General features: G+C 47.2%; 1 protein-coding gene and 1 long non-coding RNA gene across 2 annotated transcripts; one reads left to right on the top strand and one right to left on the bottom strand.

Annotated features, from left to right (window-relative positions):
- Positions 1-5,090: 5,090 nt before the first annotated feature.
- CD180 (CD180 molecule) lies at positions 5,091-9,417 on the bottom strand. Its single transcript, XM_032095760.1, is given in 7 exon segments — positions 5,091-5,270; positions 5,273-5,461; positions 5,463-5,920; positions 5,923-6,521; positions 6,523-6,654; positions 7,305-7,413; positions 9,198-9,417. Coding segments are annotated over 7 exon segments (1,887 nt in total).
- Positions 9,418-10,412: 995 nt separating this feature from the next.
- On the top strand, positions 10,413-15,418 carry LOC116438452. The gene is made up of 2 exons (XR_004237751.1): positions 10,413-10,775; positions 14,738-15,418. It is a non-coding gene; the product is annotated as an uncharacterized LOC116438452 (long non-coding RNA).
- The last annotated feature ends 1,855 nt before the right edge of the window (positions 15,419-17,273 follow it).

Raw genomic sequence — 17,273 nt, 5'->3', positions numbered from 1 at the left:
TGTGTTAGCATTTTTTCTTGGACTGCTTTCAGTGCTGTAATGTAAGGCACATCTCTGCTGTACTCAGGGGTTGGCAGTTTTGGGGTTTTTTGGGGCTAGCTCAGTGCACCCCTTAAGGCATGTGCTGGTGGAGGGTTTTGCATGAGGAAATGCTATTTGGTCTGGGGACAGAGAAGGTGTGCATGGCTGAGCATCTCATCTCAGGCTATGCCTGGAACCTCTGCTCTGTATTGGATAGATGGGTGTGGTGTGGTGGTGGATGACACAGCCTGACTGCTGCTTCTATGGGCAATAGCCTGTAATGTGACATTTAAATACTTTCTACAAAACATGTATCATCATGCATTACTACAGGAGCAGGATATATTGAAGTACACACCTCTTTACTGTTCCCCTGCTTGTAACTGCAGAGCTGCCCAGCAGGTGGGAATTCGTGTTCACCTTTTATTATTGCATTGTTTTCTCTGCATTTTTCCTCTGTACAGAACTAAGTGCAGCAGTGTTACAGCATCACTTTTGCTGCTTTTCTCTCTGTGTGAAAAATACAGGAGAGGGGAAGCTGCAGTTCACCCCCAAATTTTCCAGTTTGCTGCAGCCCACCAGAAGGCAGATAGTCTTGCAAATCTGGTGTGCTGATGAGGGATGATGTGTTGAGGAGAGAAGAGCAGGATCCAGCAGCTGAGGCAAAGGAAATTACAAGAGTTGAGGGTTGACTGAGTCTCATGCCTCTTCTGCTGTGCTGTCCCTGGCTGTGGACAGCACAGTCATCTCTGCCAGGGGAGGCATAGAAACCTGCATGCCCAGAGTGAGCCTCCAGAGTGTTGTGGGCCAGAGGAAGGGGGTGGTATGTGGAGTTTGTGTTTAGGAGGAAGTTGGGAGAGATGGGTTATCACTGTTATATCTGGCATGGTCTGTCACCTTCATTTTGCTTCTTACCTGAGATGGGAATGCTTCTGTGGTATGAAGGGGACTGTGAGCTCCCTTCTTCAGCACTGAACTCTCAGTTTGCTAAACCCCCATAGGCTCCTTATTGTAGTCTTACGTAGCATGCAAGACTTTGTAGGGACATCCAGCTTGATTTGGATCAGAGCTCAGCAGGCAGATCAGAAGGAAAAGATCACAGGACAGGAGGATACTGGAGGGTGTATGGATGCATGTCCCACTGCATGCTTTAGGTTAGCAACAGTTTTTCTTTCCACTGATTGTATCTGTAGTATAGTAGCTGACTAGAACTGACTAGATCAATCTCCCAGATATCTGCCAAGGATGTATTTGAATGAACTGAGTTTAGGAATCATAGAATGGTTTGGGCTGGAAGGGACCTGAAGTTCCAGCCACCATGGGTAGGAAGCAATGCTAGAGGTTATAGTTCAAGAGGCAAAAAGTTGTGAGCATCAGGAGGAGCTGAGATGACTGCAGAGTAAGAAGACAGTAATGGTGTAGTTGTGTTCTAGTAGACATCAAGCCCTAAAAAATGCAGGTGTGAAGGGGAAGAGGATGTCCAAGGGATTTGGTAGGGAAAGATGTCTTCTAGTAGGGGAGAAGAATTACCATTGGTTTTGTCTGATCAGGGAGGTATAGTATAGATTGTTTGGGAGGGACCTCGCCTGCTGTTTATCCAGGTGCAGACAAGACCGGTGAATGAAAGTTCTTAAAAGATGTTTCATTGACATCAGGGTGCGTTTTTTGAAGTCAAGATACATAGAAATTGGCCCGTTTAACCATCTTGTTCAGGGTAAAATCCTCCTCCGAAAATTGACTTGGATCTTGCTGAGAGACGTTGCTTAAGCACAGTTAAGGAAAGAAGAACTTGGCTCTGAGTTTTTGTTTGTCGTGGTGAAATAAAGCTAAGTGCTTACCGATCTGTGAAATAATGAAGATACGCTCAAGTTCCTTCTCTCTGTAAACACTGCTAAATTCTGTGTTGTGGTGTTGAGTTGTACTGGGACTTCAGGAACCCGTAGTCCAGGAGCTAGGGTGGTGTGAGCTAAATCTTGTTAGGCACCATTCACCTCAGGCAATTCCCTTGTTCTCTCTGTGTGCTGGCTTCATAGCCATATTTGAAAAAATGAGAGCTAAAAGGCCTGACTGGAAGCTGAAAGAGTGTATCATATTAGAGCTTGACTAGGTACACAATTCTGTAAGAAAAAACCTGTTGCCTCTTTCCATGTATATCTTTACTAAGTAATCCCAGAAGACTAAATCTTTGCACTTAACAAAGTCGTAATACATAATCTGGACATTTTAGTGTATTATATCCAGAGATTAATTTCCTTCAGAATAGTCAGTCCCTGTATTTAGGGTTTGTGTATCCTGAAACATACAGCGTATACTGTTCAGCATGGTTTGCAGTGTCTTATGAATGGCATTTTTGCAGGCAAATAGAGCAGAGATGACACTGTAAAGAAAATCAAAGAGTAAAATTAGAACACTTGCAGGTATGGTCACCTAGAACAAGTTGTGTGGGGGGAAAGGGATGGATTGCAAGAAAGCTTTAATACTTGGTGTGCAAAACACATTTCACCTTCTCAAACATCTTTTGATTTTTCACCAAGTGAAGTTTACACCTGAGTCTACACTGTGACACAGGATAGCATTTCAGAAACTGGTGGTGGTGAAATCCTGTGGTATTCTCTCCAAATAAAAGGGCATTTCAGAATATCTTTCAGCCTAACATGCAGTTTTCCCTCCAGTCACTACTATAGTGGATCTGTTACTATGATACTTGCAGCAGGTTTTTTTGGTGTCTGTGGAGTGTGTTATGGTCCCTTTTGATGTCAGTATTTGTGTAACACCTTCCTGAACCCACAATTTCAAGAGTGAAACGATGGAAGAAGCAAGTCTTCCTTAGGTGGTACACACACTGGCAATCATCCTGGATTGTTAAGATATTGGAGGTTGCTCATTTAACCAATTGGATTTGCAGAGTGAGAGGAAAATGCACCTTGAACTTTGGGCTGAGTGCAGGAATGTCCCTGCCTTGCTCCCAAGGACTAGTCAGGGTGTGCTCAGCTTGGGCAGCGTGGTTTGCTCGGGGACAGTTCTCTCCTGTAGCCGAGCCCTTGCAGAAGGGCAGGCAGCCCATGCAGCTTCAGTGTTGAGCAGCTGGAGCACAGTGCCTGCCGATGGCATCGGGAGGAGCCTTCAGCAGCCACAGGAACAGGGAACATGGACCAGCAATACAGAGAGGCAACACTGTAGGGTGCAAGATCTGGGAGTGTTTGTCGGCAGCTGGAGGAGGAACGTCAAACATCTCTCCCTGCTTGCCCTTAGGCAGCACATGGCTACAAAGGCAGGAGGAGGAGAAGCTGGGGGGTAGGGCAGTGATGTATATGATGTAAAGGCAGATGAAAGCTGCAAAAATACACATTGCATGAGTCTGGTCTGCTAACAGATGGTAAAAGGGGCTTTCCAAATGAAAGGTATTTCTTACTGGAGAAGATCAACCGGGTTCTTGTCAGAAATGAGCAAAAACTTTCTGATCCAGCGGGAATCTTTGAAAGTTTAGCTAGTCAGCATGTTAGAGAGGCAAATGTTGAGGAAATGCTTTGGACGGGAGCTGAAGCTGAATGTGGAGTCCTGCGTGGGAAGGGTTGAGAGTTGTCCTTCCACATCTCGGAGAGCAACCACAGCTCCAGCCTAACATGGCAGGGAGTGGTACTGGGCAAGCTTCCCCGTGGTGCATGCTCCAGGAGACAGGAGGGTCATAGCACCAGGAGAGTTGTGTCTATCCATCAGGGTAAGCCTGTTATTAAAGCGCTAAATAAACATAAGTGACTTTATGGTGATCCAAGGCAGATGAGTAGGCCTGACAAGCTCCCACTAGATCCTTGGTCAAATGCCCATACTCTGCCTTGCTCTGGGTTTATTCACATGTGATGGCAGAGAAGACAATTCGGTGTTACATAAATAATAAGTCTTTATTCCTGCCTACCGTTGCATATCCAATTGAAGCAGGGATCATCATCTCTGATTTTACTCCAGGGATGCACACCAGAAGCAGCGTGAAGTAGCTGTTGACACCAGGAGCTCCTGTGGGATGAGGTTGTCCACAGTGCTGCCCCCTTTGCAGCCTCTGGTTTTCTCACCTGGGCTGTGGCTGAAAGGAACAGGCACTCCAGGCTGGAAAAGGAATGGCTCATACCTGTCAGCATTGAGGGGTTTTGCCCTGTGCAAGCAAGCAGAGTATTGGACCCACAGATTCTTGACCAAATCTACAATTTTATAGTAAAAGATGATACTGTCTTTACTTGCTCTGGAATCTAGAAAATAGCACAGGAGCAGGGCCTGCCCCAGGCTGAAAGATGGGTAGACAGAATTTCAGTGGTCAGAAGTTCTCTAAGGATCAAAAGTATTTAAAAGAAGTATTTTTTAAAAATCACAGAGGTGATACATGCTGTTTCTTATGTGACTGTAAATGTGTCTGTTCTTCACAGGTAGTTTTTTTCTCTTTAGCAAAGTGGGGTACACTACTGCCAGCTCTTAAAAAACATTGCTTTACAAGGGTATTTGATAGAGGGTGGAATTTGGTTGGGGGTTTTTGTTGGTTTTTTTTTGTTTGGTTGAGTTTTGGTTGGGTTGTTTGGTTGGTTTATTGTTTCCTTTTTGGAAGTGGTGGTGGTTAGGTTTTCTTTTTTAAAGAGAAGGAAGTTTGTATTTTGGCTGTTGGATTTTCCCTTTACGAGTGCATTAGCCATAGTACTAGTATAACAGGGCTACCATTGAGTTAAATTGGGATATCTCCGTAAGTTATTTAAATATTTTCAAGATTCGGGTCACAGTTTTTTTTTCAACTCTTAATTTTTTCATTATTTTTCTAGAAGTTGTAATTGAGAGGTAGAGAGAATATTACAAAAGTTAAGAAAATACTTGCCACAAATAAAAACAGTGAGATATCTTTCAACTTAATACAGTTGCTGTAGGTATTTTCTGTGTCCCCATCCTGGACTTACAGTCATTGGTAATTTTGCTTGAAATAGTGAGCATCCCAAATGAAGATGGCACTACAGGATAAACCAGCCAGGACAACGGCAATGATTCCTGATGTGTTCATCCCACAGGAGAGTGAGAAGGTGGCCAGCTGAACCCAGTTAGTAATTTGAGTTCAGAGCACCTTGTTCCTTCAGGGTCTTTTTATCCAGATTTTGCTTGTACCAGGTGATTAAACCAATATTAGAGCAGGTGCAGTCCAGAAGGCTGTAGCATAAATTGATTATACACTGGCCATCTGGGGGCACTAGCTGGTCACCTGGTATGACATGGATTTGCCCTTGTTATGGGCACAACTGAGATAGATGCTCTTGAGATTTGAAAATGCATCTCTGCTGAATGCAGTAAATTTGTTGTAACTTGGATCAACATGCTGTAGCTTCCTGAGGTTGTGAAATACTTGGTTACCTATTGCTGTCTGTTCACAGGATGACAATATTAGCACCTCTAAATTGGATAGGGAACCATTTGTCCTTTGGCATGATTCCCAACTCAAAGTTATTTTGACTAAGGTCCAAGAACATGAGGTTTTTCAAACCTTGAAAGAGATGCTGAATGCTAGTATTAATGTGGGAGGACAAAAGATTCAGCACTTGCAAGAGATGCAGATTTTGGAAAGGGTTCTGTGACGTGTTGATACAGAGGGGAGTGAAGGGTAAGTTCAGCAGCTCTAGGCTAGCACTGTCCCAAATGAGCACGTCCTGGAGATGGAGGTGTGTGTTGTGGCTCAGATTCAGGTAACAAAGTCTGCTCAAAGCTCTCAGTGCTTTGCTACAGCAGTCAGAGCTTTCAGTGTGACTCTGACTTAAATCAAGATGTTGGAGCTTTGCCAGTTTCTCCAAACAGCCAGAGCCCAGCTGCAGAACCTGTGGGTTACCCTTGATGTGGAGGCGGGTGAGGGATGGGAAGGCAGCAGAGCTGGTGTTGCTGTCTCAAAGCAGTTTGCATTGAGAATCATCTCTAGTGAGCTCATGCCACTGATGCCAGGGGCCAGTGCATGGATGTAGGTTTGGGTTAGGTCCAGCTTTCGGAGCCTGGTTAAGCACTGAAATGTGTCAGCATTTAGATTTCTAAAGTGCTGTAACTGCAGATAGAGATCCTTGACAGAGATGCTACAGAGGCCTTGTAAAACATCTGGGCTTATGTAGGGCTCCTTTTCCACGCCGTAAAATGTTCCCAGCCAAAGTGTCATGGCTGTGGAGTTCTGTATCCCCTCCAGGACCCCAGGGATGTCAGCATAGCTCACCAAGTCCAAACTGTAGAAATGGGATTGAAAGGCTCCAGGTTCAGTGTATGTAATGTCATTGCCTTTAAGGATGAGAGTTACATTGCTGGTCTCCTGCAGAGCTTGGGCATCTTCTGCTGTGATTGCTCGTATGTTGTTCATTTGAAAATTGAGGCATTTGAGGTTTTGAGTGCGAAAGTTGCAGGGAAACTGCAGTAAAGAGATGTGGTTGCCCAAGATGAGGATATCTAAGCTGTCAAGATTTATCACTGGAATGAAGGATGTACTTGTTATTCCTGTCTGTGTTGAGATGCTCCAGCAAACGTGGGCCAGCAAATGCTGTGTCAGACAGAAATATGAGCAGGTTTACCATCAGCATGACTCTCTTCTGCTGCCTGTTGCTGTGAAAGGCACCATCATACACCCACCTGATCTGACACCTTGAGAAAACAATAGAAAGCAGCATCTGTGGCCAGTCTCACAAACTCTCCTAGTAATGTGATTACTCAAACTGCACCTCATATCTGTAAAAACCCATGATCTGTTGCCTTCACCAAGATAGAAGTGTCTGTCTTTTCCAGTGATGCTTGCCTGGTACTTTTAAGTTCACATTTAATTACAGGGTATTCCTGAGAAGAAGAACCTGTCCTGAAATGATGGGTGTGAGGAGGCATTTGTGGGAGTCAGGAGACATGAGGTATTTAATGTCTAACTTAACAGGAAAATCTCTTTTCCTATAAAAAAAAGCTAGTCATTTCCAAGGGCCAAACATGTCTTTCTTCAGTTTTTAGGGAACAATACTGAAAAATTAATAACTGCCGTAGTGACTTTGCTGTCACTGGAAAATGCATATTTCACCCACTGTACTGTAAATGATTGTCCTTAGAAGGAAGTCTCAATATTGCCCAAGTGGATCAATCTCTGCTTAGCAAAAAAATTCACCAGCTGTCTGAAGGTGCTGGTAGTGGTTTCCCTGTGAAGCCAGGAAGATGCTGCAGTGGTGTGCTCCAGAAGTCTCTGTCTCTGACAGGGGCAGGGGGTTTCACCCCTGTGAATGTGATGAGCAGAAGTGAGGATGCTCCTTCCATACCTTGTTAAGTCCAAGTAGAGAAGAGAATTCAGATCAGAGAAGGTTGAATTCTGGAGGGAGGGGAGCACATTGAAGCTGAAATCAAAGATTTCTGTTGTGGCAAGTAGTCACAGGAATCTTAGTCCTAAACCGTCCCAGCTGTAGCTTTTCTTTTCTGTAATCTGTGGGAAATACACAGTGAAGCTGAAAGAGTTATGTACTGTGAATATACATAGGAAAACATGGCACTTGGAAAATCCCCCCCCAAACTAACACAACCCACAAAATAAACCAAAGAGAATTTTGAATTATTTAAAATGCAGCAGCCAGAACCCTAGACAGCCTCAGCACAGGCTTGCACTGCATAGCTCTGGGGTTTTGGGGAGTGTGTTTTTAAAACGAATGCCTTGAATCTCTCTTGTATTAATTTGAAGTGTCTCATCTGCAGTACTTTCTTGTCAAACTTAGCACATGTGAGGATTGTTTACTCTTCTGGATGAATTATCAATCCTTAAAAAAGGATCCCCACAAGGTAGTTTTAAATTGTGAATGTCATGAGTCTTGTCACAAAACTTAATCTAAGAGAAGTCTTAAGTAAACTTTACAGAGGGGAAGTAAAAAAGAGCAGGTCTGGAAAATGTTTCTAGGAGGAATGTGGCCAAATTAATTGGATATGAACTTCAGTTACACATTGAAGTCAAGAGACAGCAGGAATGTTCAGCTCAGACTAGACAAAGATCATGCCTGATACACTAAGTCTTTAAAAGGCTTTTCAGTTTTAAGTGAAAATAAATCCATCTATTACATAGGGAAGTCAACTTTGTGGATACCAGGGAAATTTGTTGAGTTTAGCAGGGGAGGGGGTTCCGAGTGCAGGGGAGCCGGCCAGAGTCACAATATGAACACCGATACGATTTGAGCATCGTGCTCTGCTTTATTGTTTACTTACACCAACTTATATCTACTTTACAAAGATTCACACCCTATTCCCACAAGACAGCCTCTAATCCGTGGGGGAGCCGACCAGTGTATAACTTTGCCAAGGATGTTCAAAACTGCCTGCTGCCAGGTGTCTTTCAAGCCTGTCTGCAGCCTGAGGCCCCTTCAGGGGTTCTTCCCTAGCAGCCCTGGGTTGCCCAGACTGTCCTGGGGTATCATACGCCCCTGTTCCACAAGGAATCCCTCTACACATCCCCCGTTTTCTTTTTGGGCAACCCAGTCCTGGCCGATGATCTTTCGCAGCCCCCACTTTAATGCAAGAAAAAATGCACCCATATACTATTAAGCCTAATATAACTACAAATAGCAATTGGCAGCCTTCTACTATCAAGGTACGCAGCTATCTGGTGATACCCAGACCCTTAAACCAATCTCCCATAGGGTCATCTGTCTCCTGAAGGTTGTGTAGGCCCCTCTGGAGGTCAGAGAGGTGCTTGTGAATTGAGACAGAGTGGTCAGAAAGATTCATACAGCACATACCCTGGAACTCTTCACAGCCGTGGCCATGGGCTAGTAGTAGAAAATCAATGGCTGCCCTATTTTGTAATACTGCATGCCTAACACTAGTAACATCTGCGCTTAACTCGTCAAGCATCTGCGAAGTTATGTTTAGCTCATCCCTCGCCCAGCAACCAAGTTTGTGTAATGTTGCGTGAGCCCTGGCTGCTGAAGCACCAGATAAGAACATAGATGCTAGCCAAATTGTACTATGACTCCAAAAGACGGACTCTTCAGTCCTCTCACATTTGAGTTCATGGACTGAGCACTGCACCCTGGTTTCAGTGCGGTGGGTGATATTTAAGAGTTGATGCAGGTTTGGGTGGAACAGGGTGAGTTTCCCTAAGTAGCACGGTCCCCCATGTGAGCTGGCTGGAACCCCCTTCCATGTGTGGTCCCTGCATATTAAGAACGTACCACTGGGGAGGCATTTCGGGGCTTGACCCGTGAGGTTGATTCGGTAGTAAATTGCTTCGGACTCGTAGTTTCTCAGAAACCAGTCTGCAAGAGGGTCAACAGTGGCCCAAAGGCACCTATTAACATTTAATTGACTGGTAGTGGGCGGCTCGAATGTCATGTAACCATCCCCAGTTTGGTTTGTGGAACCCATTAGATCTAACTCTTCTGGTGTCCCCATGGCGACATTGATGCTTTTCAAGAATGCACCTTGCCTACAGGCACCCAGCCGCGCAGGCTTGAGTCCGATGAGCCCTGAACAATTGCCATTGTTTGTGGCATTCCCTATCAGGGAGCTGTTGTCTAGCATCCCTCAGAAGTCTTGCGGGTTAAAATATGGGACCCCGATTAAACAGGTGCGAAGTGGGTCCCCTGGCGCGGCCAGGCTCAGACACATGGAGTCTTGCCCCTTTAATTCAGCTAGGGTGACCCACATGTTTTGTCTCTTTTGGATTGCTGTCAACATTGCGTGGGACCCTGTTAGGATGCTTACCGAGAAGCAAACCTCTCAGAATGTTTGTGGGCCCAGCGCTGCTTTGTCGCTTCCCAGCGCTCGGGGACCACCACATGCTGCCATGGGACACAAACCAGTGTGCTACACTCTCGCCCTAACACTGCCACACTCCGTACTGCCTTTGCTCGGTCTAAATGGGCGGACAGCCAAGTGAAGATGTCCGCCAATCCCCTTGTCTCAAGACAGTCAAAAACAATTCCCCACTCTACCTCTGTGTCTGGTGCTATACCCAAGAATTTACGCAACTCCCTTTCTTGATTCTGCCTTTAATCACGGTCCCCACAAGGCAGGCACATATACCACCCACTTTCTAATGTTAGCTCCCAGAGCAGGAACTGTGAAGGGGTTAACAACAATTGTGCAATGCTGATGCAATCATTAGGACACAGGACATCTGGCAATGGGTCAGTCCTCACTGTCGGGGCTGATGGAGGCGACGGCTGCACCTCCCCTCGCGGGAAGGGAGGGGCTGTAGGCACTGTGCCCAGTTCTCCTGACGGGAACGCAGGAGTTCTGGTGGCTGTTTTGACCGGTGGGTCCACGGGACGCCACGGTGCTGATGGTGCGGTTTTGCAAGCCCTAGACTCCAGCGCGTCCTGACACGTAGACAATTCAGCAAGCTTCTTGATTAATTCATGCATCATGTCTCAGTGCTTCTCCTCCTCTTGGGGCTGACCCCCGGCAGCCCTGGCTGGCTCTGGCTTTGCAGGTGACAAAACCGCAGAAGCTGTTTCGCCGTCAGACCTTGCTCCGCTGTCTGGCAGAGGGGCATTGCGCTCTGCCGCTTTCTGCTGGGCATTAGGACTGCTCGTTTCTCCTTCGCCCGCCTGCGCCCTGCCCCCTGAGTTGGGAGGCTCTGCTTCCACGTTCCCTCAGACTTCGGAGGGGTAACTTCCTTCCCCGCCGCGTCCAGCAACTCTCGCAGGGAACGCACGGGTGCTGCTGTTCCCTTAATCGGTCTTCCCGTGGTCAGCCCGAAGAATCGCGCAACCCTGGACTCCGCCCTGGTCTCCGGCCACCACTCCGTTAATCACGGCTCTCCAAGTTAATCTGAGAGCTTTAGCTTCTTTACTTTCCCTTCCACTCTCAGTCGTGGACAGCCACAGCTTGTTCCCAACTTCCCACCACGCTTTGGTCGAAAACAAAAGCGAAGTGCATTTCAAACACCCTTGTTCCTGGGCCCACATAACGAGGGCATTAAGATCTCCATCTTTTATAGTCTCGCCTCTCTTAGAGAGGATACTGGCTAGGAGGCGAGTTCCAGCCTCATACTCCATAGCTTCTTACCTGCGGGGGCTCACTTGGCTGCACGAGCTCCGGTCTCCCGCATCACTCCGCTTTGAGACCCTTCCCGCATCTGGCTCCCAAAGGCTCCAACACCGATGCGATGATTTGGAGTCTTGCCGCATTCAAGCGATACCGCATTTAAGTGAAAAACACACTGCATGTAAGCAAAAAAATCACTCGGGTCCCTGCTCAGGTGCCAGGTTTAGCAGGGGGGGTCCCGAGTGCAGGGGAGCCGGCCAGAGTAACGACATGAACACCGATACGATTTGAGCATCGTGCTTTGCTTTATTGTTTACTTACACCAACTTACATCTACTTTACAAAGATTCACGCCCTATTCCTACAAGACAGCCTCTAATCCGTGGGGGAGCCGACCAGTGTATAACTTTGCCAAGGATGTTCAAGGCTGCCTGCTGCCAGGTGTCTTTCAAGCCTGTCTGCAGCCTGAGGCCCCTTCAGGGGTTCTTCCCTAGCAGCCCTGGGTTGCCTAGACTGTCCTGGGGTATCATATGCCCCTGTTCCACAAGGAATCCCTCTACAGTTGAGCATGCCTGACCTGCCTTTGCCTGCTGCCTACATGAAAGTCAGCCAGACCTAGGTTACGGGCACCCCGAAATAGCCTGCTGTGCTGTCGAGGTGTGGGAATGCTCAGAGCATTGCACTCATCCCAGCTGCCATCTGCAATGGGGAGCACCAGCCTCCTCCACAGCCACTTCCCCTCCCAAAGGACAGAGGAATGGCCTGTCCTGGGTGGTCCCAGGGCCAGCCTCAGAGAGGTGGGGTACCCAGGGCTGTGTGAGAGCTGCAGCTCTGGCAGTTCCCTGCCCAGTAGCCTTGCAGACGTTCAGCTTGTGGGGAAGTAAACACAAGTATGGCAGAGTTGGCCAACATGAGCAATTTAATTTGACACAAAGCTATTGTGCCAGTGGAAGAAAGTAGGCACAGGCAGCAGTTGTGTGTCCATAGAGGAATGCCCTGGAACCCATGACAGGTAGAGGACAGTGCAGGTGTGTGCCCTCTGGGTGGGAGCACGAGCTGTGTCAGGGTTTGTTGAGGTGCACGTGTTGGGCCCTGGGGATTGGTGCATGGGGCTCAGGTCTTTCTGTTGACACAGCCATGAGTATTTGAGCCTAAACCACATCTCTGCCCGTCTCTGGCTTAGAAGAGGCAGGTGGGCTGTGTCTGCACTCAGTAGCCTCAGGAGAAGGGGAAGAGCAGTAGTGTTTGATGCAAACCACAGGCTGGGTTTGTTGAACACTTTTCTTGATTTCCTTGAAGCACAAATCCTCTAACTGAAGGATGCCAGGGAGTATCAGGGAAGCAACACAGGCCTCCACTGCTGCACATAGGCATGCAGGGGCAGAGAGATGTTGGCAGTAGCGTGGTGGAGTGGGAGGAAGCAGAGAGGGGCTCTCATTGCAAAATTCCCCATCTGGGTGGGGAGCGCAGCTCCTCCACTGCCCAGCTCCCTCTGGCATGCGGGATCCCAGCTGGAGTTCAGTGCCAGCACCCAGGGACAGCATCAGCAGGGAGGGTTGAACCAGGGCTGGCCATGGCTGAGCCCCCCACCTGTAGGTGCTTGACATGATGTGGGGGCAGAAAGCCAGCCCAGTACCTGCTGTGATAACTCTTGTGATAGCACAGGGACTCGGGCCCAGCCTAGAAGCACTGATACAGTGTTAGTATCTACAAAAATGACAAAATACTGACTGAGAAAAGTTGATGCTTTCAATACTGGTAAGAAAAGGAGAACCTGTGGAACCAACTGATGCCATGTGTAGTTTAGACAGATAAAAATAATTTAACTGTCACTGTAAATGAGAAGAGTGCCTATGTTTTGCCATTCAAATAAAACAGTAAGTAAGCTCTCTCCATATGCTTCAGGGCATGGAGTGGCTTTCACAGTGAACTGAGGAGAAACTATCCCTAGGGGAATCCTGTTGTGCAGCTCTGAGTGCTCAGAGATTTGTAGATTTAATTCAATGAAGAATTTGCTATTGGCCCCAGGTACCCAGGTATGCACTGCACAGGGCTGCTTTTCCATTGTGCTTCTTCCCTGAATCAAAAACCTTGCCTTTTCTTCTGTTGTCTCCCACTTGGAATAGAGCGGGGGGGGGGGGGGGGGGTTAAAGAAAAGAAAAAAAGAGAAGAAAAGCAAAGATAAAAGAAAATATTAAGTAAAAGAAAAAGCTTATTGGGTCAGTCTTTTCTCCTGCCCCTGGAAAAGCCCTGGTACTTTCTTACTATACTCATGTGGTATTGCACACCAACCAAATAGCAAATAGAGATATCATCATACTGTGTACAAATTCCTCTATGAAGAGCACAGTACAAGAGGTAAAATCCTTATACCTCTCCTCTGTCTAGCTCTCATACCTGTTAAACACCCCTGGGAAACTTTATCATGCTTCAAGCTCTCTGTGGGATGAAGTACAGTGCTGGATTGATGGGCCCCAAAGTCCCCATCAGTGGTAGGACAGGGTGTGAGGGTGCACAGATGCACAGGTGTGAGGAGGAGGAGGAGGAAGAGGGACAGTGGCTGATGTCCCTAAGCATGTATTGAGACACCTGTCTTATTTATTCAGATTGCCCTAGGATAAATCCCGTGGGAACTGGAAACATTCAGACATTAGCAGGCAAGTGTTCACCCCAGATGTCTGCCCATCCAGAGGGATGGTGGCTGTCACTCCCCTCCACTCACATCGTCTCTGCGGTGCTGGGTGCTCTGCAGCTGGCACAGGTGACCGCTGTGAAAACCAGAAGATATGAATCACAGGCCGTTATGGAGAGAGGCAGGCTGCTGCAGTGGATGATCCTGTGCTGTCTTCTCTGAATGAAAGTGAGACTGAGCAGAGAGGTCAGACAAACTGGGGGAGTTGGCTGGAAAGCAGGTTGCAAGGAAAAGGTTGCAACTGAACTCAGTGTGAGCAACACAGGAGTTTCAGAGTGAAAGAGGAACTTGCCTGCTTTAAATATAGTCAGGTTACTGTGCACTGATGCTTTTCTGAGGCAGAACAGATTTTTAAAAAGTGGAAACTGAGGAAAATTGGTCTTCATGCTCATGTGGACTGAAATGTCTCTGCTAAATACAGGATAGTACAGATGAAACTGTAGCACTCTACCAAAGGGGAATTGAATGCAATGGGAAGTTTGGGTTGAACAAAATTTGATACATCACTTAGAAAACACACAAAATCTTGTAAACCAGCTGGAAGTCAGAGCTGTGCTTTGGGGGCTGGTGGCAGTGGTGGACTTGGCTGTGTTAGTTTTACAGAGGACTCGATCTTACAGATCGAGCTTAAACCATTCCACAGCTCTAAGACCTCTGCCTACACTTTTGCAAAAAGGATTGTGTTGCTGATGCATGACTATTGCAATAGAAACAGTAAAGCTAGAAAGCAGTATTTCAATCTGAAAATTAACACTCTTCCTCTTGTATTTAAATTACAAAGAATGATGACTTTTTTGGAGGGGGACAGTATTTCTAGCCATCTCTAAGATGAGTGTGTGTGTGGCAGCTGCAGACAGGAGGGGTTCTTGTGCCAGCCAGCCAGAGGTGTCAGGTTCTGACTGCCCAGGGCAGAGCTGAGTACTGACTCTAGCCAAAAGCTCAACCTGTCATTTTCTTTCCTTTCTTAAATGACTGAGTTACTTGCTTGACATTTGTTGCCTTAAGTGGCACTCTTTCTTCATCACCTAGGAGAAAAAGGCATGATGAAATTTTACTGGGCTCAGCAAACGTGTCTCAGCCCGATGGAGCAGATACAGACCCTCTACTCAATCGGGGAAGCTTCAAGTAATCAAGATGCCATTTAGAGTGCATGAAGGTCAGCGCCCAGGAAGAAGACACCTGAACTTCTCTGGTGCTAAGGACACACACAAAATCAGTGGCTTTGGCTCTGAAACAGTGAATGACGGCCACAGCAGCTGGAGCTGATTTCAGGGTTCACCTGAGCTGTGATGTGCTCATTCCTGCAGGCAGGTGGGGAGAGGGGAGGAGTCAACAATGCAGGAGGGAAGCTACCAGAAGTGCAGAGTTCACTCTGCTTTGCATGCTTGCCTAAACCTGTTGGGTGGACTGTTGGGGCTGGCAGGCACCAAGAGGCCATAGAACCAGTGCCCTGCTGCTGTATTTGTCTGCTACTAGGATGCTTCTGTGCTGAACTGATTGGCTGGGGCTTTTCTCCTCCTCTTTAATTTATAGTGTACAAAAGAAAATAAATTCTCTCAATACAAGCTGAAAAACACTCCACATTCTACTAACAGCTCTGCCTCTTCTGCAGCCATTTCTGTGTTTGCTGGAAACCCTACAGCAGGTCACAAAAAGGTCTGAGGAATTTGATTGGCATGTTTGCTCCTTGTTTATGTGCCATTTTCTGTGTTAACACTCAAAAGCTAAGGTTTGGTGTATCCCTGTGTATTGGATTTGTATGGTCTGGTTTTGCTAGTGGGGGTGCTACGGGGTGGCTTCTGTGAGAAGCTGCCAGAAGCTTCCTCCATGCCCAGCAGATCCAGGGCAGGCTCCAGGATGGAGGTGCTGCTGGCCAAAGCTAAGCCAATTAGAAAGGGTGGTAACACCTCTGTGATAACAGATTTAAGAAGGAAAAAAAAAATTACCATTCATATATAATTGCAGCCAGAGAAGAGCTGGGTGAGAGTATGTGCAAGGAGCAGCCCTGCAGCCACCAAGGTCAGTACAGAAGGAGGGGCAGGAGGTGCTCCAGGCACTGGAGATGAGGTTCCCCTGCAGCCCCTGGAGCAGACCATGGTGAGGCAGCTGTGCCCCTGAGCCCATGGAGATCCACAAGGATGCAGAGATCCACCCGCAGCCCCTGGAGCAGACCCACGCTGGAGCAGGTGGAGGCCTGCGAGGAGGCTGTGACCCTGTGGGAGGCCTGTGCTGGAGCAGGGTCCTGGCAGGGACCTGCAGACCCATGGAGAGGAGCCCATGGTGGAGCAGGTTTCCTGGTAGGAGTTGTGACCCCGTGGAGGACCCACACTGGAGCAGGCTGTGCCTGAAGGATTGCTCCCCATGGAAGAATAACCCATGTTGCAGCAGTTCATGGAGAACTGTGTTTGTGGGTTGGACTTATATTGGAGAAGTTAATGAAGAACTGTCTCCTGTGGGAGGAATCCCACGCTGGAGCAGGAGAAGGACTCCCCTCCCTGAGCAGCTGCAAGAACAATCTGTGATGAACTGACCATAACCCCCACTCCCTGCACCACTGAGGGGGAGGAAGTAGAGTCTGAGAAGGAGGGAGTGGTAGGGGGAAGATGTTTTTAAGATATATTTTACTTCTTATTATCCATTCTGATTTAGTTGGTAATAAATTTAGTTAATATCCCCATATTCAGTCTGTCTAGGCCATAATGGTATTTGTTGAGCAGTCTCTCTCTGTCCTTATCTCAGCTCATGAACATTTGTCATCTTTTCTTCCCCCTGTCCAGCTGGGGAAGGGAGTGATAGAGGGAGTGATGGGTGCCTGGAATCCAGGGTCAAACCTCTACACCCTGCAATCCCTGCTGTCCTCTTCTGGAGTGCAGCAGCTTGGACTCATGCTTGCACCCCATGACTTAATTTTTTGCAGACTGTGAGCCCTGGTGGCACAGATACTTCCTCAAACCACCCATACCAAAACCCTCAAATTTAAAATGAATGAGGTATTTTGTAAGAAAAGTCCTCTGAATCAAGAGGGGCATCAGCCAAAGCTAATCGTGTCTCATTCTGCAGTGCAGTGAAGCCTATTATGTGTCATGGAACTTATGTGTCATATAAAAAAAAAGCAGGAATAACTCCAGAGATGGTTTTTTTTTTTAGTTAGTTTTGGTTTTGTTGTGGTTTTTTTTTTTTGGTGGGGGGGGCAGGGGGGGAGAAGGCGAGGGCTTGTTGAGAAAATGGGAGGATTTACTATTTAAATAATGAATTCTGGGGCCTAACTCAATATCATAGAATCAGAGAATAACCTCAGTGGAAAGTGATGCAAAAGGATCTTAAAGCCCAACTCTTGGCCATGCACAGGACACCCCAAGAGCCACACCATGTGCCTGACAGTGTTGTCTGAACACTTCCTGAGCTCTGTCAGGCTTAGTGCTGTGACCACTTTCCTGGGAAGCCTTCTTCACCCTTGGGTGAAGAAACTTTTCCTGATATCCAACCTAAATCTCCCCTGACAGAAGTTCAGGCCATTCCCTCAGTCCTGTCACTGCTCACCAGAGATAAGAGATCAATGTTTGTC

This window comes from Corvus moneduloides, chromosome Z, assembly GCF_009650955.1.
Source record: "Corvus moneduloides isolate bCorMon1 chromosome Z, bCorMon1.pri, whole genome shotgun sequence".
Classification (NCBI taxonomy): Eukaryota; Metazoa; Chordata; class Aves; order Passeriformes; family Corvidae; genus Corvus; species Corvus moneduloides.
The sequence above is the reverse complement of the archived record's forward strand: the minus strand, read 5'-3'. Positions and strand labels throughout refer to the sequence as shown.